The sequence below is a fragment of the Marmota monax genome, unplaced genomic scaffold, assembly GCF_021218885.2.
Source record: "Marmota monax isolate L192 unplaced genomic scaffold, Marmota_monax_Labrador192_F-V1.1 WCK01_AAM20220418_F8-fsc00217, whole genome shotgun sequence".
Taxonomy (NCBI): Eukaryota; Metazoa; Chordata; class Mammalia; order Rodentia; family Sciuridae; genus Marmota; species Marmota monax.
The window spans coordinates 2,331,803-2,359,638 of NW_026692031.1; the positions used below are offsets into that span (position 1 = coordinate 2,331,803).

General features: G+C 57.2%; 1 protein-coding gene across 10 annotated transcripts in view; it reads left to right on the forward strand.

Annotated features, from left to right (window-relative positions):
* Sema4d (semaphorin 4D) overlaps positions 1 to 27,836 on the forward strand; it is a 114,406-nt gene that overhangs the window by 51,234 nt on the left and 35,336 nt on the right. For all 10 annotated transcript variants that reach the window (XM_058582776.1, XM_046454035.2, XM_058582780.1 and 7 more), the window contains exons 2-4: positions 11,480 to 11,538; positions 23,069 to 23,407; positions 25,273 to 25,418. In XM_058582776.1, coding sequence (XP_058438759.1) covers positions 23,308 to 23,407; positions 25,273 to 25,418 — 246 coding nt within the window. In that variant the 5' untranslated portion in view covers positions 11,480 to 11,538; positions 23,069 to 23,307. The remainder of the gene's footprint in view (positions 1 to 11,479; positions 11,539 to 23,068; positions 23,408 to 25,272; positions 25,419 to 27,836) is intronic.

Genomic DNA, 27,836 nt, shown 5'->3' on the forward strand with positions numbered 1-27,836 from the left:
GTCACCTTATAGACCCCAAATGAGCCACCCCTGGTTGCACAGCTGGGTGGGTGGGCCCCGTACTCGAACTGGGTACCACGGTCTGTGACTGTCTTGGGGGAGGAATGGACAGGGCAGAGCAGAGCCCCACAGTTATAAAGGAGAGCCGAGGCCCGCCCTTGAGAGAGCTCAGCCGTCGGAGGTGAACCAGAGCTCACGGTCGGGTGTCAAGGGTGCAGTGTGTCTGGCAGGATGGCAGGAAAAATGTGCTGTGGGGGGATTCGGGGCCTTCTCTATGGGGCATCTCTGCTTCAGGTGGTTCCTCTGAGTGTGCTGGTGTCCCAGCTCTGAGACCCAGGTGTCCCTTGCAAAGGCAGGGGAGGGTTCCGGCCAGGAGCAGTCCCCTCAGGTTCTGGGTTTATCACCTGAGCCTGCTCTTAAGCACTTCTCGTCTCTTTGCATTTAAGGACACACTGTGCTCATCTGAACTTGCCAAGGGACCCCGGCTGGCCTGGCCTGTGTCACGGGCCCCGATGGACGTGCATTTGCATGAGGTGCTTGAAGGCACCTTGGCTGTGAGCATCCTGGAGCTGGCTTCCTTGGGAACTGGTGGGATTGTGGGGATCCTTGGCCATGGAAGTGAGTGTGGCAGACCCCGGGAGGCTCCCCCCTGGCCATGGCCCGTCTCCCCCTCCTGGTGAGCCACAGGTTGCCTTTTCTCCACTTGGGAAGATGTGGCCTGTTGGCGCCTGGTGCTGGGAGCAGCACCCGCAGAGTGGCGGTCACGGCATATGTCTCCCACTCAGCATCTGGCAGGCCTGGGTGGCAGGGCTGTGTGCGCGTGCGTGGGGCGGGCGTGGAGAAGGGTGCGCGGAGCCCCTGGAGGAGAGGCGCTTCGGCAGGGCGGGCAGGCGGGTGCTGGGTGTTTCCGGCTGCTAGTTGGGAAAGTGCTACTAGAAGCTTCCTTTGGTTCTGAAGTTGAGTGAGGTCCTTCCTGACCTGTGAGTGGTCCCCCTTCCTGAAGCTGAAATCGTTCCAGAAACTTCTGTCACTGGCACATGCTTCTGGTGTGTTTTGTCATCCTCTTCCGCTCAGCGTGTGCCCCTCAGCCAGTCTGTGACCTCTGCCACCTGCAAAGCCACAGGTCAGGGCAGAGTGACCGCTGGAAACGTGAGTACCGTGCACCTCAGGTTGTGAGTGGGTTTGTTTCCTCTTATGGGCTTTTTCTGTAGAGCTAGGGAAAACCTCAGAAACTGCCCCGTGAGTGCACCTCCCTTTTCTTCTTTTCTCTTTCTTTTGTTTTGGCCAGTGCTGGGGATTGACCCCAGGGCTGCCTGTGTGTGGCACGTTCCTGGAGGACCCGGGGAGCAGCGGGCAGTGACTTGGAGAGGTGTGCCTCCTGGATTTCTGGGTGGGTAGAGAATGCCATCCAAGGCCGGGCACATAGTCCCCGGCCCTGAGATTTGGCTTCCACCGTGGTTGACAGCTGGGGCCCAGAAACCCGTTCTTTAGGAGGTGAACTGGAGATTTTGAGGAAAAGACTGACTTCAAGGAGCACAGCTCAGCCCAAGTGTGTCCATGACTTGACTCGGCTCCTGGGATCCCCTGTGACAAGAAGAGCGCCAGCTTCTGCTTCCCTGGCCTGCCCTGGCGTTGCGGGCGGGCCTGGGTCAGCGGCTTGGTCACCTTGGTTTTCTAACCTGCTTGACGGGGCTGACAGACGGTAATGGCTCCCGGCTCCCAGGGGTGTGGGAGGCTCCTCCTGTAGGAGCTTGGCATCAACCCTGGGCCCTGAGGGTGCTCAGCAGCACCCGCTGCCCCCCCCCCCCCCCCCCCCGCTCTGGACCCTGTGCGTGGCCTGTCACCTGAACGCTCTCCTTCCCAGCCTGACAGGGCTCTGGCTCTACAGGAAGTCTGCTCCCTCGGATGCTGTCCCCCGAGACTGAGGCTTCCTGCCACAGGCTCCTACAAGGTGGCTGGGGGTGGGGAGGGTCCTGTGGGGCATCAGGAGTGGGCCAGTCATTGTCCTGAGGCAGGGACCGGGGGCAGGCCATCTGTCCAGCTGTAGGTACAGCCTCGCCTGTCTTGGTGTAAGAATGTTCTAGAACCTCTTTGGATTTTTCCAAGTTGTGTGTTCCTGTGAATTCCAAGGCTGATGTTTCTGGCTTGAGGAGACGGCTCTGCCTTATCCACGTGTGATTCCTAACCTGTCCCCTAGCTGTGGGTCCAACCCCCTTCCTGGACCCAGTTGGTCCTGCCAGAGCTGTTGAGCTCAGATGACTCTGTTGGAATCTGGTGACAGTGACTCACCAGCTCCCCCTTGAGTGACCCGCCATCCTTACCCATTCTGAGTCATTTGGAAGGTGACACAGCTCAGGGAAAGGAGACCCCCTCACTCCCTGTGGAATTGCTGTCTCACGGAAGGACAGTCACTGTTGGCCCCGGCCAGACTGTCCAGGCCTTGAGCCTTTGAGCTCACCCGGACAGAAGGACACCTGCCAGTTGCCATCAACCAGGGTGGGGGTGGGGAGTCTCCATTTGAAGGATGCAGAGCAGACTCGTGGAACTGGGATCCACCTGATTCATAATTTGTGATCCGCCTGATTACAGCGGTGGGTGATTCCCCTCGGGGGCTGCATTTCCCCCAGAGGGTCAGCCAGCTCACTCCTTGGTCCTTCTGCCGTCTTGGGTGAGCTGGCTCCCCGGGATCGCACACCCCTGCACTCTGTGGGCTCAGGCGGACTAGCGGGGCCCCTCCAGGTCACGGTTTAGCTTGTCCCCTGCCTCTTGTGACTCCCTGGGGAGTGAGTGAGTGAGTCAAGGAGAAACATCAGCTCCCATGAACTGCGAGAAATCAGGGCGACGGGGAACAGGCTAAGAGGATTGGTTATAATTCACAGGATTACAGTGAATCAGCCTCTAATCCAATATTCAGCTTACAACATTTCGCTCGAGGGTCACACGGGTCTTTGGAAACTAGAAACTAATTGAAATTCTGGCCGTAAATATGCCAGCAGCTGCACAGTAATTTTCTTAGGGCCGGGAGGGAAACTGGTACTTCTCTGCTGGGGAAAGGCTGGGTCTCCCCAGGGCCACAGCTGTGGGCTAGCAGTGTTTGCTGCCTCCTGTCACAGTGCTGGGGGTGGCTGAGCTTGGGTGTAGTGGGTCCACCAGCCACAGTGACCGTGCAGTGGGCTGCTGATGGGGTGTGGGCTGGTTTGGTTCCAGTGTGGTTAAGAACTTGCATGTGCAGTGGCATATGCCTGGGGTCCTGGCTACACAGGAAGCTGAGTGGGAGGATCACTGGAGCCCAGGAGTTCAAGGCCAGCCTGGCCATCATAGCAAGACCTCATTAAAAAAAAAAAAAAACAAACAAACAAAACAAAAACCCAGAGTCTCAAAATGACAAGCAATATTGCAGTGCTCACCTGATACCAAAGCCTGAGGTACACACAGTTCCTGTGGTCTTTGGAGAGCGGTGACGTTGAGTTAAAAGTCGGCACTAAAAGTCGGATGGACCTGGCATCCCCGAAAGCATTGGCTGGAGCAGGTGTGTTTAATGGGTGTGCCGTGTCCTAGGGAGGGGACTGTAAGGGGGGGCCTCGCGTTGGCTCTGGCCCCTGCCCACCCAGTCTTGGCTGTAACCTGTGGTCACCACGCTGGCTCACTGTGTCATTTTGCTGTACTTTTAAGGAATTGCTAAAGATTTGAAAGCAGGGAGACTGGCATTTTGTGGCTTTGAGACTTAAAAAAGAAGTCCCTGCTTGACCTGGGCCTGTCCACTTTTACTGGGCCCGCACCATGATGTGAGGGGAGGCTTCCTGTCACCCTGCAGCTGGGCTGGGTGTGGAGCTACAAGGCAGGACCCCAGCCTAGAGGAGAGTTGGGCCCCTGGTGAAATGGCGTGATCCTACTCCCCCTGTGCGGACAGGAGGGCTCCAGGAGCCCCTTGGGGTTCCATCCCGTGGCCCACAGTCCTAGACCAGGCCATGGTTCTGGAAGATCCTGTCATTTTTTTGCATGGGGATGCTGGGGATTGAACCCAGAGGTGTTTGACCACTGAGCCACATCCCCAGGCCTTTTTATTTTTGTATTTGGAGACAGGGTCTCGCAGATTGCTTAGGGCCCCGCTAAGTTGCTGAGGCTGACCTTGAACTTGCAGTCCTCCTGCCTCCTGCCTCAGTCTCCCGAGTCCCTGAAATCACAGGTGTGTGCCACCACACCCAGCAGATTCTGGGGTGTTAGTACTACCAGCAAGTGGGGGAGAAAGGGAGGTGTTTCTGAAGTGCCTCGTCTGCCCAGGGGTCCTTGGAGGAGGGGTGGGAGCTGCTGACAGGGGTCCGGGTTGCAGGGGTCAGCTCAAAACACAGCAGAGGAGAAAACCTCCTGCAGCCCTCGTGCCCAGAGCGCACTCCTGCGCCTTTTCTGGCCGGGGAGCCCTGAAGTCCCCAGGCTGAGCGCGCCCTGGGTCTCAGCTCTTACCGCAGCCCTGGACCGAGGCTGGACTTTTATGGGCCTGTTTTTCCTCGTCCCAGGAGTGCCATGAAACCTGTCCCACGGGGACCGCTCTGCGAGCATTCAGCGGGTGTGCTGGGCGGCGGTGCCACGGGGCTGGACGTGTTGCTGCCGCTCCCGGGGGTGGCCAGCGGGGCCACACAGTGGAGCTGGTGTGCCTCGGTCCCCAAGGTTGGGGCAGCAGGTTTGTGGCCTTTTGCTTGGGCCCCGGCAGGGGTTGGGGTGTGTGGAATTATGGCCTATTAAGGTCCGTTCCGTGCACACTCCAGGAGTCAGGAATAGCTCATTCATCTGTGCCACGTGGCGCTGAGGTGGCTGGCAGCCTGACATGCAGAATCCAGCAGGGCGCCTCGTGAAAGGTCACTGTCACTTGGTCACCTTCCCTGAAGGCGGATGTTAATACCCTTCTGCTCACTGAAAGCCGGCCAAGGGAGGCTCTGTTTCCTAGAGGATAGGTCGGTGCTGGCCCTGATCTCCGGGCTGAGCCCCTGGTGTGGTGGCCGGAGGGGGATGTTACGTTGGAAGGGGGGCAGTGGTCTTTGGGGTGCAGGTTGATTCTCTGCGTTGGCCGCTCCTGGTCATGCGGGCCCTGGCGGGTCAGGACACTGCTTAGTCATTATTTGGGGGCTGGGTCTTAGCGGTGGTGTGTTGTCACGCTGCACAAGAAGGATGAAAAGCTTTGCCTGGGGAATTGTGGGGCACCCTTGGGGACATCGGGTTGGAGGCTGGGCCCTTCTCCTGCAGGCCCTGGAGACAAGGGGTGGAGCCAGGTGTTAGTGAGATGCAAGCATCCCGTAAGCAAGAGTGACCTGTCTGGGGAGACTGAGGAGCTGCTCTTGGGACTTGGTGCTCACTCCCTGGTGAGTAGCAGGAGCCAGACGGCGGCCATGCGTGGAAGGCCTGGTGGGGTGTGCTGTTGGGTGGGACATGGCTGTGAGGGAAGGGAGAGTGGGGTCAGGACAGACGGGGGCATCCTGGAAGGAAGGCCAAGGCTGCTCAGGACCTGATGGGGAAGGAGACGGAGGAGGGAGGACATGGGGTCTCCATCAGAGAGGCAGGTGGCTTGGGAAGGTCCGTCACAACGGATGCGGGGCCTTATGAACCCCAGAACCTCAGGCCTGTGTGGTCTGGAGGTGCCGACTGTCCACTGTGACTGGCCCTCTGGGTGTCAGGTGCAGGAGAGGGGAGGTGGCAGAGGACCCCAAGGCCTGGGGCTGCTGGGGTGTCCACCTGAGAGCGCTCAGGGAGGAGAGAGCAGAGGTCACTGTTGGTCGGTGGGGTTGGCGGGAGGTTCTGGAAGGAAGGGCCTGGGTGAGTTTAGAGTCCAAGGAACGTGCCTGATTCAAGCTGCGCTGAGCTGAGGGTAGTGATCAAGGCTAATGTCATGGTCATGAGTTTTAAAAAGGGAACTTGGGATGTAGGCACAAATCACAGAGTGAAGGCCAGGGAGGAGGTCAGTGTTGGCCGCAGAAGACCGTCGTCTTACCCAGGCTTGTTTCTCTTGGGGTGCGGTCATCTAGCTTCTTCCCAGACCTTTCTCCAAGTGGGAGCCTCCCGTGTCGTGGGGGACAGTGCTGTTGTGGGTTGCTGTTTTTGGCATTTAATGTCCACTTCTGAAGTGACGATTCCTCATTGGTGCGGTGCCATCCCTGGGGGAGTAGCTGGGAAAGGTGGAGCCGCTGGGCAGTGGCTGGAGGATGGAAGTTTCTGATGTAGTAGCTGGGGGTGGGGGAGTTCAGAGGGAGGTGCTGAGGGAGAAGCCAGAGTGGGGGAGGTGCTGGGGAAGGGGGGGTGCTGTGGAAGCCACTGTGGGGGTGGGCAGTGGCCTGCTGGAGGTGGCCCAGCAGGATGTGGCTGCAGGTGGTCTGAGCTGGCCTTGGAAACCACTCTGCAGTCCTGCAGGACTCTGCCCAACCCCTTCTGGGGAGAACAAACAAGCACTTAATTAAGGTGCCTAATTGCCTTGAAAGAAGTATAAAAAATATTTACGCCAGGCGCCTTGTGGTTTATAGCTCCATTTTCAAAAATTAGTTGAGTTGAACCAACTGGAAAAATCTAGAAGAAAGCAGAATGAAAATACATGAAGGGAGTCGTGTGCTCTTTTTCCCTGTGGGCATGGGACCCAGCCCCGAACCTGTGTCACCGCCCAACAGGCTCCACCCTGTGACCCTGCCCTGGTGTCCTCTGTAAATGTCACTTTGAACATTCTGGATAGAAAACGTTCTCGGTCAAGTGTTGCTGGTGATTCAAGTCAGTTTTTTAATTTTTTAAATATTTTTGGTGGTGTTCTTTTTTTTGGTCTTATTGTTTTGAAACTGGGGGGGGGGGGGTCGAATCTAGGGCTTTGAGAACGCAAGGCAGACGCTTTGCCACTGAGCCACACCCCAGTCCTCGAGTCAATCTTTAAAAGTGAATTTAGGTGGAACATTGGAAGTGACCTGAACGTCCAGCATCGTCATATTTAATCATGGAACAGTAGCCATGATGCGGTGCTCAGGGGCGCTGTGGGGTCAGCAGTGGGGTGCACAGGACTGCAGGGACCTAATGTCACCCGTGGGGGTCCCACCTCCTTCCTGCCACCCACAGGCCCCAGGTCCTTCCTCTTTCTTGAAATTCAGGTCTCAGTCTGGCAGCGACATGGTCACAAACTGCCTGTTGGGTCACAGTGGAGTGACTGGGGCCCTGCCGTCCAGTGTGGCCATCGGGCTGCCCTTCCTGGATGGGGCTGGGGTGCTGCCCGTGAACCGTGCCCTCGTTTCTTAGAATGAGAAATTCCAACCAGATATCCAGCTGCCGGAAATGCACGTCTGCCTGCCGGTGGGGAAAACGGCCATTTAGATGAGATTGACTTAGTAGAGTTCCTCTAGGAAGACGCCAGAAATGGGAGGTGTTTTTTTTTAATAGTTATTACCTCTTTGTTAAGAAAACATTTTGGGGCTGGGGCTGGGGCTCAGTGTGTGACATGGGTGAGGCCCTGGGTTCGATCCTCAGCACCGCATATAAATAAATGAATAAAACGAAAGATCCGTTGACAACTAAAAAATATTAAAAAGAAAGAAAACATTGCCAGAAATGTTTTCTTTGCTAGCCTTTTCTGAGTTCTGAAAATCTCTACAATTACATTATCTTTTGATGTCAGGTTTAAAATATTCTCTTTTTGTAGTGGGGATTGATTGTAGCAAGGCCCTTTGCCCTTTACCACCAAGCCGTATCCCTGTCCCTTTTGATTTATTTATTTATTTTTACTTAGAGATAAGGCCTTGCTAAAGTGCCCAGGCCGGCCTTGAACTTGCAGTCCTCCTGCCTCAGCCTGGCTTCCGATTAAAAATATTCTAATTAGAAAAGTTGGTGCGTGAGATATGAGTTAAGGTAGTTTTAAAGAATCCAGATTATGAAAGGTGAGGTGCTCCCCACGGCAGGCCAGACCTGTTCACTTCCTGGGTTCAGTTTTCGTCTAACAGATCGTTCTTTTGAACAGGCGAGTGGCCACCCACCGTATGCCTTCACGGTGGGAACGTACCACACACACCACCGGGAACCGTAGGTCTTAGCACCCTCTCTTACCAATGGCAGCTTTATTCTTTTTAACCATGCCTAGTATTGCACCCTAGGGCTGGGCATGACTTTTGCATATTAAGAAAAGTATGCCCCATGACTTAGGATGCAGTTATGTCTGGATAAATCCGTGGTAAGTTGAAACTATGGTAAGTACATAATGCATTTGAGACACCTAACCTGCTGACCTTCCTAGCTTAGCCACACAGCACACTGCAGAGTGTCCCCTGTCCCCTGCCCCCCAGGTCATCGGGTGGCTGACGGAGCTGTGGCTTGCGGATGCTGCCTAGCATCCTGGGAGAGGATCTCCCACATATTGCAAGCCTGGGAGAAGACCAGAATTCTAGGTATGGTCCTGCGGAATGTGTGTCACTTTTGAACCGTCATGAAGTGAGTCCTGGTGGACGGCTGCCGGGTCAGAGGGTGCACGTGCAGTACCTTGGCCCCCACTCCTCACCTTGCTCTTCAAGGCCAGTCTGCCCGGCGGTCAGTTGATGCTCAGTTGATACTTGAACTCTGCTAGCTGCAGTGGTGTTGGTGAGAAGCAGCAGTGTGTTCCAGTGTGCGTCCCCACCCCTGTGGGGCAGGTCCTGGAGTGCTGGTCCCAGTGGAGGGTGCCCCGTGGCATGCTGCTGGGGTGAAGTAGTTGAGCAGAGGGGCTTGAGCCCCTCCCCAGCCACAGCCGAGGCAGCCAGTAGCGGTGTTTCCCAGCCACTCTTTGGGCATGGACAGACACAGGCAGCCTCAGCACCGTGACCCCCTGTGAGTAGGACGAGGCTGGTGGCCCCTGGTCACTGGGAACAGAGATGAGATGTGCTAATGACCAAACCCTGCTTTTTAAAATGTCTTGCTCAGCCTCCGCAGGGCAGGTGTGAGCAGCCGCATGGTTGACCATAGCTAGCTCTGGCTGGTACCACCTGCGTAGTTGACCGTAGTTGACTGTGGTTAGCGCTGGCTAGTGCTCCTCTAGGGGCCTGGTGGTAGGGAAAGCTCTTCCTGTAGAATCATCTCAGATCCTTACCACGGCCAACTGAATGAGGAAACAGGCCCAGAGAGCCCAGTGACTTCCCCAAGTCACTTGCAGAAGCAGACCTGGAGCTTGGGTAGTCCCCACCCCAGAGCCCCATGCTTTGCCCCACCCCTCCTGCAGGGGCTGAGGAACACCTGGGTGCTTCTGCTGGAACAGGAGGGCGCGCATTTGCAGAACAGGGGCAGGATGAAGGCGGCTGTCGTCATTCAAGGTCATTAAGTGCCACTGGCCTGCCTCCTGTGGGTGCTGTGAGGGGAGGACCTTCAGGCTCATCCTGGGGGAGAGGGCCCCTGCTCTCTCCCTAGGACCTCGCCTTAGTCTGTGAACAGGATGGGGGCCGTGCTTTTCCTCGTGTTACAGGAACCGGGAGGTGCAGAGTTAAACCACTGTGATGAGTAATTACTCAGAGAGTGTCTTGCTGTTGCTTGCTCTTGGTGGGGTGATAGCTAATTATAGCTTGTGGGGTTTGTGTTGAGGAAGCAGAAAATGTCTGAGGGAAGGGCGAAGACGAGCCTGGGTCCCGGGTGGCTTACCCAGGCCGGAAGTGTGCTGCGGCCCAGAAGCTCGGGCTAGAAGCAGGGTGTTGGATGTCTGACCCAGACTTGGGGCCGGAGGACGGGAGGCAGGGACACCAGTCATCAAGCTGGGTTGTCGGAGCCCCTGGAGGATTAGACGTCCACGGGGTACTCCGCCCCTGTGGGTGATTTTTGCTTCTTCAGTGCAGGGATGGAACCCAGGGCCTTCCATGTGCCAGCCTCCCCATCCGCTGTCCTTTGCTCTTCTCCACTGTGAAATGATGGCAAACGGGCCACCCGTCTTGTCTAGTCACAGGACAAGCAGTTCTAGGTCTGGCCTTTATTTGTTAAAGTGACAAAGGTGAACTTACTTTTGGAGAAGTTTTTCGGTTTCAGAATCGTGGCATTCGCGATGTTTATCCGAACCTCGTTTTGATGCGTGAACCCCTGTTTTTCTAGCACTGTCTCCAGACGCTGCTGTGCCCTCTCCCTCCCTGACAGCGAGGCCCATTTGAGTGGCTCAGCGTGGAACCTTTGCAGATGCCCACAACAGGGTGGACCTCACTGCACTGCTGCCCAGCCGTGGTGCAGACCTGCCTCCCTGGCGTTCCAGAGGGAACAGTGGCTCCCAGCTCTGGGTGCCCGTGGCCCTTGCCAGGCCCCTGCAGAGTTGCTCAGGGGAGGGTACCGGGCCTGGTGGTGCAGGCCTGTAACCCCAGCATCTCTGGGGGCTGAGGCAGGAGGATCCAAGTTCAAGGAGGGCCTCACCCACTTAGTGAGTCCCTAAGCAACTTAGACCTTGCCTCAGAAAGGGCTGGAGATGGCTTAAGGGCCCAGTGCTTAAGTGCCCCTGAGTTAGATCCCCACTATCCAAAAGAAGAAGAAAAAAAGCAGCTATTGCTGCCTCTGGCAGCCCTGGGGGTGGGTGGGAGTGGATGGATGGTGACCATTTCTGCACATTGCCCTAGTGGTCATTTGCTGACACAGAGAAACTGGAGTGAGGGGTCTGGGGGAAGGTCTGGGGTGTCACCGGTGGTTGTAGTCACTTGGAAGGCAAGAGGGAAGAACCCAAACCCCACCCTCTGCATAACGCTGGCCTCTGAGTCTGGGGCGAGAGAGATGCCATTTATGATCAGGGAGCATCGCCTTAGCCACCCGTCTCCAGCCCGCACGAGGCCTCCAGGTTTGCAAAGCCTGTGAGATCAGTGCTCTTGTTCTGATCGTTGGTGATATCACTGGGCCCAGGGACCCCTGTTTGGAGGACTCTGAGCAGGGTAACAGGCCCCTTGCTTGCGTCATGGTGGACATGTTTCTGTTTGGCTTAAAAACTACCATCAAAAACAAAGGGAGGGCTGGGATGTAGCCCAGTGGTCGAACACTCGCCTAGCACGCCGGAAGCCCTGGTTCCATCCCCATAGACAGATAATCAAAAGGAAGAGGGACTCGGTTTGGTTCTTGTGCATGTCACCCATCTTGGTTTCTCCCTTGGTGGCCCTGTGGAGATGAATCGTAAGGGACACATGGGAAACTACTAGCCAATGAGATGTGCTCAGTGGATACTTGAACTCTGCTAACTGGGATGGTGGTTGTATTCAAATGACCTGTTTTGCAAGAGAGTTGCTGTGGTCAGGGCTCTTGCGCCAGGTGACCCATGGGACCACACTTCCCCTTGGGCTGGTGAAGGGGCCTCCCAGCCACCTCCCTGCCATTTGCATCACGGAAGACTGGCCAAGTTGGTCCTGGGTGAGAAGGTCAGCCTGGGGGGTCCAGAGGTTTAAAAAAGTGGGAAGAATGTGTTTCCAGTGCTTTCCGAGGAGTGACGCTGGGTTTCCTCCAGGGTGGAGAATTCAAGGGCTTACCTGTCTTGGTTTTTCATTATTTTCAGAGTCGAGGTTCTGAGGACTCCTTTCTAGAAGTGGAAATCTTCAGAGGCACAAGATGCAGGTAAATCATTTTGTTTTAATCAAAAGGAGACCTCGTAGAGGGCTCGGGTGGATCTGGGGGGTGGGGATACTTGGTACCCGCACTTCCCTTGGGACACACTTCAGACTTGGCTCCCGGGCTGGGTGGGTGCTGGGTGGGTGCTGGGTACTGAGCCCTGAGGCTGCCGTGTCCTTTTTCCTTCTCTCCCATTACGTTTCCTGACTCCCTTTCTCTTGGGTTCCCCTCTCCACTGGGTGGTGGCAGTGGCCACAGGGTGGACCCCAGGGTGAGCTCCAGGAAGCTTGCTCTCCTCTTTGGGGGGCTGTAGGGAGATGGTCAGCGGAGGCTCTTGATACACCCTTCCTAGATGGGGGCCATTTTCTTATTACTCTTGTTCGGGGTCAGTTCCTAGCCATGCCCTTTCTGGTTTTGAGCAAAGACAGAGTCGCTCAGTGAGTGAAAGCCAAAAGAAAGCCCGTGCCCCATCCTTCCCTCATCCTTTCCATATCCCTCCTTTTTTCTTTCTCCTACTGGGGACTGAACCCAGGGCTGCCTTACCACTGAACTGCACCCCCAGCCCTTTTCTGTCTTTCATTTTGAGACAGGGCCTCACTAAGTCGCTGAGGCTGTCCTTGAACTGGGATCCTCCTGCCTGAGTCCCCGGAGCCGCTGGGATTACAGGCAGGCACCACCATCCCTGGTCCCCTGTTCTTCCTCGGGTGGTGGGATGATGGAAGGCTCTGCTGCTGGTCCACCAGGGACCAAAACGAGAGCACATTTCCCAGCTTGGTAGGCTGCCTTTACCTAGTGCACCGTCATCTCTAGGGGGACTGCTGTGATTCTGATGTGTACTGAACTGGCTTTATGCACTTTTTTTTTTTTTTTAAATAAATTACTGGGTACATTTTGGTGGCGGGGGCCTTCATATCAGTTTGGGAGGTCACTTTATTTCTTTTTTTGGTACTGGGGATTGAACTCAGGGGCACTTGACCACTGAGCCCCATCCCCAGCCCTATCTTATATCTTATTTAGAGACAGGGTCTCACTGAGTTGCTTAGTGCGTCACTGTTGCTGAGGCTGGCTTTGAACTCACGATCCTCCTGCCTCAGCCTCCCAAGCCCCTGGGATTGCAGGCGTGCGCCACCACGCCCAGCTGGGAGGTCACTTTTTATCTGAGTGCCAAGTATCATTTTCCTCCCTGCTTGGGTGGTTTATCTTTGAATTGTGTTGGCCTCTTTATTTTAAAGAAATGCCTCGGAACCTTCAGGGATAAGGAAATTGAAAGCAGGCTGCTCCACGAGAGAAGCTGCAGGAGGGTCCAGCGGGGGGGGGGGGCAGGAGGAGAGGCCCTTCCTGTTACTTTTTGCATTGCTGTCATAAAAAGCCTGAGGTCTGCTCAGAGGAAGAAGTACTGCTCATTTTTTGGATAGATGCATGAGAGCCAAAGAAATGCATGCCCCACCTGCACCCAAAAATGGGTTCGCACATGGAGACGACGCTGAAGGCCGCTCCGCACGTTCCTGTGTTGGGTTGAGGTTGCCAACACACTTCCATAGAGTTGAGAGAGGGGTCCAGTTTTAGTGAATTAATTTTTTTTGTTTTGCAAAAGCAATACATGCAAAAATGCAATTTGGTTTTTAAAATGCAAACGTAAAAGGTGAGTCCCCTGGCCCCTTTTCCTCCAGGTAGTCTGTAAACAGCTGGATGCGTGTCCCTGTGTGTGCTCATGTTTGGCACCTCTGTGTGTCTGCCACTGTATCTTTGTGTGTCTGTATCCTTGTGTGTGCACTCCCTGGGTGTGTGTGTGTGTGTGTGTGTGTGTGGTAGCACACCTTCCCTCCACACAGCGTGGGCCACAGCTCCCACAATGCCCAGTGCCTGCTTTGGCACGTGGTGGTGGCGTGGTCCTTGTCCACCTGCAGCAGCTGCTTGTCTCCCTAGGGTGCGCCCCTGGCCCCTGGTTGAGGAATCACCGCTAGTTGGGGTGACCTCTGCCTGTCGTGGGGCTGCTGCCCAGGAATGCCGGGATGGGAGCGTAGGTGAAGGGGGTCATTCCAATGGCCCACAGGAGTCCGTTGTACCACACCTTCACCAGCACGGCAGGTAGAGGTCTTCAATTTCTGTCTGCCTTGTGGATAATTAGTGAGTGGTCTCTTATTTTAGTTTTCATTTATTTAGTGGAGTAATTTTTTTTGACGGGGTTGGGCGGGGAGACGGGCGATTGAACCCAGGGATGCTTAACCACTGAGTCACATCCCCAGCCATGTTTTAATTTTTTTATTTTGAGACAGGGTCTTGCTGAGTTGCTGAGGGCCTCACTAAGCTGCTGAGGCTGATCTCAAACTTGTGGTCCTCCTGCCTCAGCCTCCCGAGTCACTGGGATTACACAGGCATGTCCCACCGCGCCTGGTTAGTGGAATTATGTTTGAAGATCAAAATATTTCATAATGTGGGAAAATTAAGAATGGAAGTAAATTCCAATTAAAACAAACTTAAGCATGAGTTTACCCTCTCTTTCAGGGACATTTCAAGTGACCTCCCTGGGTATATACTTTGCCTGGTACTGAGATCCCCATGGTCTCAGCGGGCCCCCAGGTTGAGTGATCGGCACGGGCTGCCGTGCGTGATATAGTGCCACAAACTGGGCATCTGCTAAACAGCAAAAACTCACCTCCACCCTTTCTTTCGCAAACTGGAAACCCAAGCTCAAGGCGCTGGATAGTCGGTGCTGGCGAGGGCCCTTCCTGGTTGGTGCATGGCACTTTCTTGCTGTGCCCTCACTGGGATGGGAGAGGAGAGGTGGCGCAGCTCTCTGGCGCCTCTTTTGTAAGGACGCTAATCCCATGGGTGAGGACGCCACCCTCCTGGGCTGATCACGCTGGGGTTAGGACTCAGAGACTGAATTTTCGGGCTGACATCAGTATTTATAGCCACCACTGCAAGGTGCGGCATGGGCTGGGGCTGCCGCTCGGTGGTGCGCGCCTGTCCAGCACGGCCCAGGACCTGGGTTCACTCGTGGGTGTAGCACTGTCACACACACGAGGAAAAAATTTTACAAAGGTACAGCACCGCTGATCCTTTCCAGGCTGGGTGGCTAGCACCATCCCCTCCGAGGGCCGGCCGTTGCCCAGTGCAAACCCACGCTGTCCCTGGGAGCCGTTGCCCTGCTCGGAGCCTCTGTTGGCCTCCTGGAGGGGTTGGGGGAGCTCTAGGCCAGTGGAAGTTGAAATGGGCTATCATTTCTCCAATTCTCAGCCTCCTGCGCCAAGGGACCCAGACGCTGTGGGAGACAGTATGGTCAGCACTCATCCCAGACACAGAGTGGGGTGACATCAGACTGATTGCTTCTCTGCAGTGGTGGCCCCTGCTCGAGGAGCCTCCTGCCACACACCTGCTCATGCCCTTCAGATTGGGGGGGGGTGTCCCTCCCTCCTCCCAGCCTCTGTGTCCTTCCCCGCTGTCCCGTCCAGCAAGGTGCCCAGGACCTGAGCTTGGGTTTGGGGTGGGAGCTTCTCAGACACCTGCTGTGACTTGCTCGCTTCTGCAAGGTGGCTTGAGGTGAGAGGGCGTCCCAGAGACGGTCTTGGCCGGCCGCCCTGCTAGGTGTGTCCAGGACAAGGCCGTGACAGGGCTGAGCATGCCCCTGCAGAGCTGAGATTGGCTCTCGGTTCTGGGAAAACCGAAGTTGGAACAGTGAATGGTTATAGCTTGCGGCTCAGGGAGCCCCTGACCCCTGTTCCGCAGTCTAAGGGACAAGGCCCTTCTTGTCCTCAGCGTGCACCATGGAGAAGTCAGCACTGTGACGGGGAGGCAGAGGGGACCTGGGCAGGACCTCGCAGGGAAGAGCTGCCAGGGCTCGCCAGGGCAGGGTGTGTCTGGGGAGGGCCGCGGTGCTCCCTCCTCCCTGCCACCCAACAGCTCAGGGAAGGTGTGGGAGTGTGTCCTCCGCTGCAGCCGCAGGGCCCAGAGGGGTGTGGACCTTCACGCGCCCTGTCCGGGCAAACCCGGGAGATGAACAGGGATCCAGCCAGGCTCCGCCAGCCGGGCGTCTACAGAGGGTTGGGGGCCCAAGGTGACCCTCTCCTCACATCAGTGTGTCCCCAGCTCACCCGACGTCCCCTGTCGCAGTTTCCCCGGGATGTGGGTGAGGGTGCCTTCACATCAGGACGGCATCCTGCTCCCGGCTGGAGCCCCGGCACCTTCTGAGTGGCAGTGAGGGTGTCCCCTCAGTGATCCATCCCTCTCAGGTCCCAGGGAGGAGCCACATCCAAGAGGCAATGTAGGTCAGCGTGTATGAGACACATAAATATGACATCCAAATGTGCACGTGTGCAGGCACCCGCAGATGCCTGTGTGTGCACAGATGTACACTTGTGTCCTGCACATGCACACAGCTGCAGGCGCACATGGGCATGCATGTATGCGTGCACAGAAGGTTCACACGGTGCACATAGACGTGTACGTATGTCGTCACAGATGCACCTGCTCACATGGACGCATACACATGTGGGAACACACACAAGTGACGCCTCCGCACACAGAGCTGTGCACACGCACGCATGCAGACACGTGCCCCCAGCCCCGTGCTCCAGCCCCGCCCCCGCTGGTTTCTGGAGCTGCTCTTGTCTCCGCCGCAGCCCCTTTGATTCCCAGGGTCCTGGAGGTGGAGCGCTGCCACCTGACAGGCCCCGACAGGCGGGATGGAGGGGCTCAGCGCCACCCCCCAAGCTCCACTCTCTGACATTTGAAGTGGGCCGGTGCGCTTAATTACGCATGTGAGAGGGAGTGACATTCGTAACCCGTCTCTCTAATGGGCTCCTTTGTCAGGCCGTCCTTTCTGAATGCAAAGGGCGACAATTTCACGCTGTCACCGCAAAGTGCACGTTCACAACCCTCAGCTCCCAGGGATGCTCAAGAAAGCCAGCACAGAGGGGCGTCCCACCCGGCTGTCGTGATTTCGATTTTGAGAGGGCGGCCCTGCCTGCGGCGTTCCGCCCTGGCCACGGAGCGCTGTTCCTGGAAGGCCAGCGGTGGTGGCAGTGGGCCGGAGGGTGTCTTGTGTGCCCTGCCTCAAACCGTTGGCTTCTAATGGCAGAAGGTGAACCCCGCAGTCCTCCCTGGAGCTCTGTGCCGCTCGGGACTCTCCAGGCCCTTGTGGCCGGCTTTAAAGGCCCTTAGAGAAGGCGGCAGGGCCTGGGCTAGACCCCGGGAGTCTCGTATCTGCTGATGAGATAAATGCGCAGCAGGCCTGGGCAGGACTGGCAGCAGAGTAGCCCTGCCCTGCCTCGGGGGGGACCGGAGGGTGGACACTGTGCAGGCCCATATGCCATGTGCAGAGGAAGCCACAGAGCAGAAGAGGAGGGTGGCCGGCAAGGAGGTGGCCTTGGAGCAAGGGATCCCTACAGGAGCACAGAGACCCTGGGGGGAGAAGGTTCAGGAAGTGGGAGCTGCATGCAGAAGGCCCGGAGGGGGGCGCGGTGCTCTGAGGGGCCCAGGCGTGCTGGCGAAGTCCTAGGGCGGCCAGGCCAGGTCACTTGGGCCTTGCAGGCTCCTCTAGGACCTGACACTGGACACCGACCCTGCCGGGCCAGGCAGCACACTCTGCTGCCTGGTGAATGATCCCATTTGTCCAAATGCACCTGCTGTCCAGCCGGCTCACTCTTCCTGTCCTTGGGAGGACATTCCCGCGGTGGCCACCCTGCCTCGGCCTGCTGAGCTGCCCTACTCGATGCGGCCAGAACCTTTTAATTCATGTCCTGCCATCAATAGAGTCAGTGACGGAAAGCTGGGCCCGCCAGGCTCCTCTCTGTGCCCACCTCCGCTGCCCTGAGACCCCGAGTGTCAGCTGTTCTAACCGCCTTTGGTTTTTTCCATCAAATTGGTTTGACCTATTTCCTGACTTGACCCCTTTAGAGACCGTGTTGCGTGGAGTTGAGGGTCGTATCCTCTGGTCCTCTGCCTCCTCCTTCCCTCCACCGTCCAGTTCTTGTTACCGGGCCGTGCGCTGGGCCGGGATAATGCACTCTGATCACACTTCCATCTGTGAACCGCTCTTGTTCCCCGGGGGTCACTAATTGCCTCATTTTCAGTGTGCATCTTTATTTTTTTTTTAAATCTGTGTATCTGTTACTGATTCATCCTCAGACTCCTCCAGAGCCGTAGACATTTCAGTAAACAAAGCCCGGGGACGTGGTGGGTGACCCATCGAGCGCCCCTGTGAGGTCCCTGTCTTTGCACCCCCCAGCTCTCCACGGTGTGTGCCTGTCCTCCGTGTGCACAGCCTGACTCCTGAAAGAGAAGGCCCAGGACACGGCTCCCCCTTGTTGTGTTGGAACAAATCCTTCAGTAATTTTCTGAGAAAGGATGGAAGAGGTAAGGCTGCTTGAGCACTTGAGGCGTGTTTCTGTGTGACGTTCTGACTGCTCAGTCATTTGCTTCAAGATTCTCCGTGAGACATCCTCTCCCTCGGGTTTCAAGGCAGCTCTGCCTCCTGGCTCTCAGCAGGGCCACGGTGATGTCTGTGCGACTAGTTTTTGTTCCTCGAGCCTTTAGGAGATCCTCTCTTGACCTCCCAGGGCTCTCCGATTTCTTGATAAACGGGTCCAAACGGGTGGCCTTAGGTCACTCGGGCTGCTGGGCGCTTCCATTGTGAAGACTCACGCCCTTTGTCCTGGGTATTTCTGTTGGTTCTTTCTGGGAGAATTCCTCATTTTTTGGCACTCTTTTCTACCAGTGCTGCTTAGACTGGGGCCTCCAGCTTTCTTATCTCTTCTTCCATCTCCATCCCATTTTTGACTGGCAGGAACCCCGTTCTTGCAGCAGGACGTATTCTTTCTTTCATCCAAAAGTGGCATTTTAAGCTCCGTTTCATCTTCTCTGCTTGTGGGTGACAGCTCCCCTCTCAGGCTACGGTTTCTGCTCAATTTGGTCTGAAGTGTCGCTCAGCGCCGCGGGGTATGAGCGCTGCGGCTGGGGAGCCTTACGGAAGATGAAGTCGCTTCGGCCCAAAGCTAGATCAGTTCGTTGGAAAGGAAACGGAGGGCTGGGTGGCAGGACGCTGGCCGGGCACGTGTGAGGCCCAGGTTCAGCCCTCAAGAAAGTAAAGAGATGAAACAAAGGTGTCGTGTCCGTCTCCAACTAGAAAAAAATGAAAGATTAAAAAAAGAAAGCGAAGGTAAATGCCCGAGCTCATGACTTCCTAATAGTGGTGCACAGTGACACTGCCGTGATCGCTCGTGCTTTCTGCAGTCAGGTGTGTTCACAAGCTGCCCTGTCCATGGGGTGGACATGCCCGGGCCCCGGTGGGCACTGCGGCTCCCCTTCCTGTCGTCACCTTGGGACCTGACAAAAGCATGGACGCTGCGAAATCCGCGCCTGCCCAGAGCAGGGGACCCTCTGCCACGCCCCTGGGAGACCCGGCTGTTAGGCCTGCCACACACCACTGGGGCCACCACCTCCATTTTCATCTCCCAGTTTGTCTCCTTTTCTGTGTCGCTTCCCTGGATCGGAGGGGAGACCTGCGGTCCCAGTTTCCCAGGAGAGAGTCTCTCATCTCCTAAGTCTGGGGTCTGAGCCCAGCTTAGCTCGTGCCGTGGGACCCCTAGAGTAGAATAGGACCTCTGCAAACCACTGTCCTCCAGGAGAGACTGGGCTTCTCTGGGGTGTTTGGCCTGAGATGACCGGGGCCTGTGGGCTCCGTGGCCGGGGCTTGTCCTGGTGTCCAGGCCGTGGGCCCGTGCGCTCACTCCCTGTCTGACCCACAGGACCTCCTTGGGCTGTTTATTATCATTGTCCTCGTTTCATGGTGCTGGGGATTAAGCTCAGGGCCTTGGGTGTGCCAGGCGAGCCTCTGTCACCGAGCCGGTGCCACCGAGCCACTGCCACCGAGCCACACCTCAGCCCTGTTGTTCCTTTTAATAGGCTGGAGCTTTTAGGACTGCTTTAGATTCAGCATAAGGTACAGAAGTCTGCACATGTCCCCTGCTGCGACGCAGAGCCGCCCGTTGGCCACAGTCGAAGACCCTACACTGACACCTCGTCATGGTCTATAGCCTGTAGGTTCCCATCAAGGTCACGCGTGGTGTCGTGCCGCCTGCAGGACACGTGCCCACCATCGCAGTCGTGCGGAGCAGGTTCACCGCCCCGCAGCCCTCTGCTCCCCTCCCCTCGGCCCCTCTGTGGCTTTACCACACGCAGCTGCCTGTCATGGGGTCGGAGCCGTCTCGATGTGGCCCTTCCAGACCCTTCTCTTAGCCCCGTGTAAGGCCTGCGCGGCTGGTGGCGCATTTCTCTCTCGCCTGAGTAACAGTCCTGTGTCTGGAGCGAGCGCAGCTGGTGTGTCTGCCGCCAGCCTCTGGCTGTCATTGCGCTGGCTTCCTGTGACACGCTGGCTGGCACCCTGACAGCCCTCAGAAGAGCATCCCGCTCTGTGCCGTGGCCCCTCGCAGCGTCACGAGTTGCCCCAAGTCCCCAGCCTGTCTGGGTCGTGTGGAGCTTGGCCGCCCGGGGACGCACCTCCAGCTTCTGCCTGGTGCTCACCCAGCCTGGGGGGCGCTGGCTGCTGCCCAGGGCGGGGCACGTGTGGCCTGGACTTTGTGCCCTCCTCCTGGGCCCCGGGGTCCTGGCTCCGTCTGCAACCAGAAATCGTGCAGACCTCGGCCAGCCAGCCGCCTGCTCCCCCTCGGCCCTGTGGCGGGGAGTCGCCGAGAGGGACGGGCCCGTGTGGCCACGCTGCTGCCTGTGCCCACAGCCCATGTCCGTCACAGGGAACTGGGGAAAGGCCACAGCCCTCCAAGGCCAGGGGACAGTTGCCCCAGAAGGTGGGTGGACAGCTGGGAGGTAGCGGGCACTCTCAGGGAGCCCGGTGGACATCTTTGCCACCTCCTCTGCACCTGGCCTTGGGGCGAGCGAGGAGAACTTGAACCAAAGGCAGCAGGACGGTCCTCGGGGTGTCTGTGGGCCAGGCCCTGGGCGGGTGGCCTCTGTGAGGCCCCTCCTCCACCCCATGCTTCCCCAGGTCAGGGCTAGACTTCCAGCCCGCGCGAGTTCCGTTTGTGAGAGCCGCGTACGGTGGGATTGTGTGTCAGTGTCTGGTGTCTCCTGGGGGACAATCCAACGCCAGCTCATCCTCACGGTGGCTTTGTGGCCCGTGGCTCTTCCTCTCTTTGACCTGGGAGAGGACATTGTCACATCCAGGAGCTATGGGTGTGCCTGACACTTGGGAAGGAGCTGAACCTGTACGTTAGGGGTGAGTTTTCTGGGCGTCGGGGGAGACCGTCGCCTCTGTGGGAGCTCAGAGGGGAGAAGGGTGGGCTCGGTGGCCAGATCCTGGCCAGTCACCCAGAGAGCGCGTGCCCAGGCCCAGGAACCAGTGGGGGATGCACTTGGAAATGTTCTGGGGAGCGTGGACAGGCAGATGGGCAGCTGCCCAGGGCCTGCAGGGGGCCACCTTGGTGGGTTCACAGGTGGGCGGGGCCCACACCTGAGAGGTCAGACAAGGTTGACCAAGGTTGTCCTTAGCCGTCCCTGAAGATGCAGGAGAGACGTGGAAAGGTGCTGTCCCCGGGGAAGCGACTTGATCTGAATTCATAGTGAAAACATCACCTGGCTGCGGTTGCTGTGAGCTGGATGCGTTCCAGGAAGGTTGTGTCAGTCTGGAATTGGATCTGTTGGTAACAAAAATCTGAAAGCAAGTCATTGACAGAGTTGAACCATTTATGAACGAGTCTGGAACAGATCGTGGGAAGTAAAAAGCCGAAGTAGCGTCTCTGCTGTGTTGGGCCCTGGCTCTTGGGGGTTTCCACTTAGCCATTTACAGAGTGGAACCCTTACTCTCATGGATCATGAGATGGCTGCCAGAGCGCCAGACATCCAATCGGAATTCCAGGCTGCAAGAGGAGGGAGGGCTGAGGACGGAAACATAATTGCTCGCTGAGTCAGCCTCCTTTAAAGATCTCTCATGGAACTCCTGTCTAATAACTTCCACTTACAGTTCTTCAGCCAGAAGCAGGAAAGCTTGGAACTGTGGTGGGCTGGGCACACCTCCAACCCAAGGAAGCTCGGGATTCTGTTACTGAGAATGCAGGGACAGGAGGTGCCCTTTGGGGGGCCAGGACATGGAGTTCAGGACTGGCTGTCAGCAGAACCAGGCTTCTTGTTCTGGCTTTGCCTGATTGAGGTGCAGGAATACAATGTGGGGGGTCCAGCCTGGAGCTCAGAGGGGCATGTGCTGTGACCCTCACATGGCCCCTGCAAGGGGGACAAGGGACCCAGAACCCTGCGTTGCAGTTTGGGGTGAAATGTGACGTGAAAGTGCCCAATTACCTAAGTGCCAGCTCAGGGCACTTCAGTGGCTCCAAGCTGTGGGCCCAGGAACAAAACATGTCACTGGTCAGGAACAAGCCAGAGTGACATTCAAGACCAGGGTGGCTCTCCCAGATTCAGTTCCAGTGAGAAAGCCGTGGACTTGCACAGCTCATCTGCCGTGTCGGACCTGCGGGAAGACCAGCCCTGGCCTAGGCTGTCCCCAGAGGGGAGGGGGGAGTCGCAGCCTTCCCAACCTGGGGGGCTCAGAATCACATCACGAGGGAGACTCGATGGCCTGTTGGGGACGGAGAAGCCAGCAGCAGCCCGAGGCCCTGGCCAGGGGGATCTGGGTCGTGCTGCCGCTGGCCCCTGTCTGTGCCCTGATGCCATCCTGTTGCCATCTGCGAGGCTCCCTGGTAGATTGCTTGGCTCTGCTCGGCCAAGTTAGGGCCCGGGGAACAGGAGGGCGCTCAGCGTGGAAGGCCACAGCGTCACTGGAGTGCGCTGGGGACGGGAGGGATGGGCTCAGGAACTCTGGGCGCACGTGGCTTCCAGTCTCACCACTTTCACTAAATAGCATCGGCCTGTTCTAACGGGCGCCCTGCCTACTGGGCAAATCTGCACTAAAGACCAGGGTTTCCCTGGAGTGACGGCCTCTCACAGTGAGGCTGGGACATTTCACCGCCGTCCCAGCTAGGACAGCTGTGTCCTGTAGATCAGTGCCTCCTGCCTGGTGAGACCTCCAGCGTGTGTTTTTGTGTGTGTGCGTGTTCCTGTATGAGCGTGTGTGCGTGTCCCGTGTGCACGCCTGTGCCGACACGGGTGCATGCTTGCTTGGGCGCGGTGTCCCTCCCAGGTGTGTGTCCCAGCCCCGGCAGCCTGGTCCTTCTCTGGCCATTCCCGGGTGAGCGTGGCAGGAATGGGGAAGCAGAGGTCCCCGGGGGAAGCTGAAACCCAGTTCCTTTCTGCTCATTTTCATCTCCCACCAGCTGCGCCCAGAGCCGTGCAGGAAGGAAGCCCGGTGGCCAACTGCCTGTGGTCTGGTCCCGCGCTGTGGGGCTGGCTGCTGTGGGGAAGGGCGGGGAACGCTCGTGGCTGGTGGGTCCAGCGTTGTCCCCTGGGTTGTGCACCAGGCTGTCCCTCCAGGAGCCACCCACGTACCCACGTCCCTCTGTGTGTCTGAGCAGGAGTGGAGCCAGTCCGGGGGGCGGGTGGCCTCATGTCCTTTCCTTGCGCTGTCTTGTAGCTTCCTTCCGGAGCCTGAGGAACGCCCGGGTCCTGAGGGTGAGCTGGTGAGCGCCCTCCGCTCAGCGGCCAGCAGGGACATGCGGCTTCCGAGGCGCCCCGCCGCTCCGTGGCTCCGACCCGTGCTGCCGGCTGTGGCCCTGCGGTTCTGAGCAGCGTCCCGCCGACCCCTGCTCCCCGCAGCCTCCTGCTGCCCATGAGCCTTGGCTGCTGAAGGCCCGGTGGCCCCCGCCCACGAGGATGCATGCCCCCATCGGGGGGCTGCTCGCGGCCCTGGCGCTGGTGTTTGGGACGGCGGTGGCCTTCGCGCCCATACCCCGGATCACCTGGGAGCACAGAGGTGAGAGCCAATGCTTGAGTGGGTGCCAGTGGCGACCCCACGCTGGGGACACGGGTGGACACAGGCGGACACAGGCGGACGGCTGGCATCCCGGCATTTCACTGGTTGGGTTCTCTGCCCCTGGAGCTGTGGTACCAGCTGACCGCCTCAGGCGACGGCTTCAGAGGCTGCTCTGGTGACCGGAGCACGGACAGGGTTTGCTCAGGATCCTGACTTGGTGTCTGAACTGGGGCCCCCGAAAGGAAGCTCGCCTGCCTCCTACCTGGTCACCTCGGAGGCCGAGCCCCGGCTGAGCGTGTGCCCCTGGCTCCCGAGGACAGGGCTGACCCCGAGGACAGCTCCTGTATCCCAGCTTCCCACCGGCGACTCTCACTTGCTGTTGCTGGTTCGGGTTTTAGTTATCCCCGCCCCTGGGAGAGGTGTCTTGGCCCCCGTCTCTGGCTCAGTGGGTGGAGAGCTTAAGCGCTGGGTGCTGAGCTAGGTGCTGCTCACTGGCCATCTGTGCACCGAGACAGGCCTGCGTGCTGTGTGCGCGTGGCCCTTCTTTCCAGTGGAAAAAATCAGGAGATCAGGAAGTGTTGACACCTGAGTCTCTTCTTTGAGGGGGTTGGGAGGGCACTGGGGATTGAACCCAGAGGCGCTTTGCAACTGAGCCACATCCCCAGCCCTTTTTATGTTTTATTTTGAGACAGGGGCTCACTAAATTGTTGAGGCTAGCCTCAAACTTGGATCCTCCTGACTCAGCCTCCCAAGTTGCTGGGATTACAGGCATGCACCACTGCACCTGGCTCCTTTATATATATTTTTGACCTGAATGATAGTTGACTGGGTATCTGCCATAAACTAGGCACTATGATAACCTCAGGTAGCAAGCGCTGGGGCCTGCATCCCCAGTGGTTCCTGGAAAGCCAGGAAAGGTCCTGGGGGACTGTATCAAATGCGTTTTGGATCTCAAGGGCACATGGTTTAACGGGCAGAGATCATAGAGAGCCAATGATTGAGCAACAGGGAGACATCAGCTCAGTCAAAATCAGTCACAGCTGCAGGGAGGGTTGCTGAGGAGGGACTTCAGGATGAGCTCCGCACAGGCCTTAAGTGGCGTCTCAGCGGAGGGACCGTTGGAGGTGAGGCGCCATCAGGAACTGCAGACACTTCCAGAACACCAGCCCTCCAAGTGCCCACTTGGTAATAAAAAGGTGGAAGTCCAGTTCAGTCCCTCGGGTGGATGTCAGGACGGCCAGAAGGAAGCAGTCAGGAGATGAGGAGCGTGAGCCCTGACCACTGGGTGAGCTTGTGCCACTGCGTGGCTCTTGCTGCAGTCACCCAACAAGTGGAAAAAGCGTTACTTGTCTCCGTCTCGGGAGTTTGTGGTGGAGATTACCGGGAATTTCGTGGATTGAGGGCTATATTCTCCAAAGATTATTTTTTTAAAAAATAGGTTTCAAAATAAAACATCTCCTGCAAAAGAAAATCTTAAACTCACGGAGACCCTGTCTCTAAGTAAACTACAAAATAGGGCTGGGGAGGTGACTCCGTGGTCGAGTGCCCCTGAGTTCAGTCCCTAGTAGCTGCTGCCCACCCCCCCCCCCAAAAAAAAAGTTATGATATTCTTAAGCTTTATCCATGAGCGATTGAAGACAAGTAGGGGAGAGGTGGGTGGGCAGATGGAGTGCTGGCCTGTCGTCTCCTGGAAGACCACTTGGCAGGTCTTGAGGGATGGGAAAGGAAGGTAGGTAAGCTGCTCGGCCCTTTGTGTGGGGCGTGGACCTGGCACTTGCAAGCATTTGCTCAGATGCTCCCTGTCACCGAGAGTGACTCCCTGGGTCCCGTCTCCCTGCTCTGACGTCTCCCCTGGCCTCCCGCAGAGGTGGGTCTGGTGCAGTTCCAGGAGCCAGGCATCTACAACTACTCGGCCTTGCTGATGAGTGAGGATGAGGACACGCTGTACGTGGGCGCGCGGGAGGCCGTCTTTGCGCTGAAGGCGCTGGACATCTCCAGGAAGCAGCACGAGGTAGGTCCTGCCCTCGGCCCTGGGGCTCTGCACACCGGGCAGCCTGCCCTGAACCCCCGACTCCCTGTCTGTGCCCCTCCAGCCTGGGCTCCTGCCCACAGCAGCTCACCCAGAGACCTGCCGCTTTCCGTCTTTTGTTCCTGAACTTTCTATTAGGGAAGAATCTCCACCATGCCCATAAGCAAGGGCCGTGCCCTGCATCCCCAGTGGTTCCGGGAAAGCCAGGCTGTCCCTCACTGCTGCCTGTGACACTCTCCGCCTCTGGGGGCGTTGAAGCAAACCCCAGCACGGCCCCCTTCATCTGTGTAGCTCTTAGGGAAGGGACTCCTTGTTCTCTGATCACACCACCTCCGACCTCGCGTCCTGCCGGCTCAGCTAGCACTCAGACTTCGCAGAATCGCGTGCGGAAGGCGTTTCTTGGGTTCGTTTGCACGTTTAGTTGGAGTCAGATGGAAATCAGCCGCATCACGTGACTGGCCGCACTGTCCAGGCAGCCTCCATTTCTAGGGCCCAGCCTCAGTTTCCTTCCTGGAAAAGGTGCTCCGTGCAGCCTGTCTGGTGCCCCAGCCGTGGCCCCACCCCTTGTGTCCTCATAGCGTCTAGCCTGGGTCTGTCCTTGTACACATTCTCAGCCACCTGTTGGGTGCAGAGGTTTGTCCGTGCAGGCCAGGGAGGGAGACTTCTCCTGCAGGTGGGGTCCTCCCTCCTGGGCCTCAGTGGCCTGTGACCCACCCAGCCAAGGTCCAGTGTCTTGTTAAGTGTTGCAAAAGGCAATTTTGGGGGGCAGGGGGTAGGTACCAGGGATGCTTAACCACTGACCCACATCCCCAGCCCTTTTTTTTTATATTTTATTTTGAGACTGGTTCTGCTGAGTTGCTTAGGGTCTCACTAAATTACTGAGGCTGGCTTTGTATCCGCGGTCTCCCTCCTACAGCCTCCCAAGCAGCTGGGATGACAGACGTTGCCACTGCGCCCAGCAAAATAGTGTGGTTCTGCCTTTCCTTTTTCATCTGTCAGACAGAGTGCCCACTGTCACCTGTTTGGGTCCTGGGAGTGCCAGGACAGGACAGATGCTGGGCATTGTTCCTATGAACGATTCGATTCTATCCTGAGGGCAACAGTGAGTTTTTAAGTTATTTGATTGTTAGTGTCAGGGTGGAGTTTTTTTTTTCTTTTGCAATGTTGGGGTGGAACCCAGGCAAGCGCTGTACCCCTGGGCTGCACCCCTGGCCCTGTCCTTATTTGATGCTCAAGTTGCCCTGTTCTTGGCCAGTGGCAGCCCCTGGGCTGGCTCCCGAGGCCTAGCTGTTGGCTAGTTTTCTTGCCCTGGGGAAGGAGGCAGCTCTGGCCTGTGTTGTGCGTGTCTGCCCTGGAGCTCTCTGTTTTATATTCTCTTCATCTCCAGGGTTTAGCGTTTTTATTTCTGTTGCACATGCAGATGAGTTTCCGAGCATCATCCTTTGAAGACAGAGGTTATAGTCAGAAGTCACTTGAGGGGAAGGGTGAGGTGCTCTCACCTCCTGCTTAGCCCCTTCCTCCCTGTGTGTCTGGTAGATATTTTGCTCTAGGCCCTGTCACCTTGTGGTCACCTGGTCTAGGGTTCTGCCTCTAGAATCATCTTGGAGAAGCGTGGAGTCCAGTATGAGCTGGACCACAGCCAGACACCAAGTGCCGGCCACTGTCCTGTGAATGGCCTCTGTGCTCCCCAGGAGGGCATAGAAGCTGAGGTGCCTCTTAAAGAGAAGGTAGAGGGACTTCTGTCTTCAGGGACTCCCTGGGAGCATGAGCAGGGCACACGACTAATCTTACGTTCCTCTGCCCTCGTGGGTGTCATGCAAGGACCTCGAACCTCATCTGCCCTGGTGTTTCTGAAGGAAGGTGCTCTTCCAGTTGAGACCGGGTTCTGCCTTCCTGTGTCCCAGTTAAGACTCCATTGCTGTGAAAATTGCAACCGGTGTGATGTGTTTGCCACACGGGCACGTGGTGGAAGCCTACTGAATTAGCTCAGGGTGATCCTCACCTCACCTAGGGTCCCCCTCTGCCCAAGAAGCTCTGTGTGTTTCCTGACTGCTGACCCCCAATATCTATAAGAGTCTCTGGGTCATAAGAAATGTCCTGTTGTTTTGATTATCGTTTTTGTGGTACTGAGGATCAAACCCAGGGCCTTATACATACTGTGCAAGCACTCCACTGCTGAGCTGCATCCCCAGCCTTTTTAATGTTTTGTTTTATTTTTTTTATTTTGAGACAGCCTCACTAAGTTGCTGAGGCTGGCCTTGAACTTGGAGTCCTCCTGCCTTAGCCTCCTGAGTAGCTGGGATTACGGGCGTGCACTACCATATCTGGCCTGTTGTTATTTCGGCATCAGTTTGAAGGCCTCACAGGAGAACATTCAGTAAAACGGGCCCATTCTCCCTC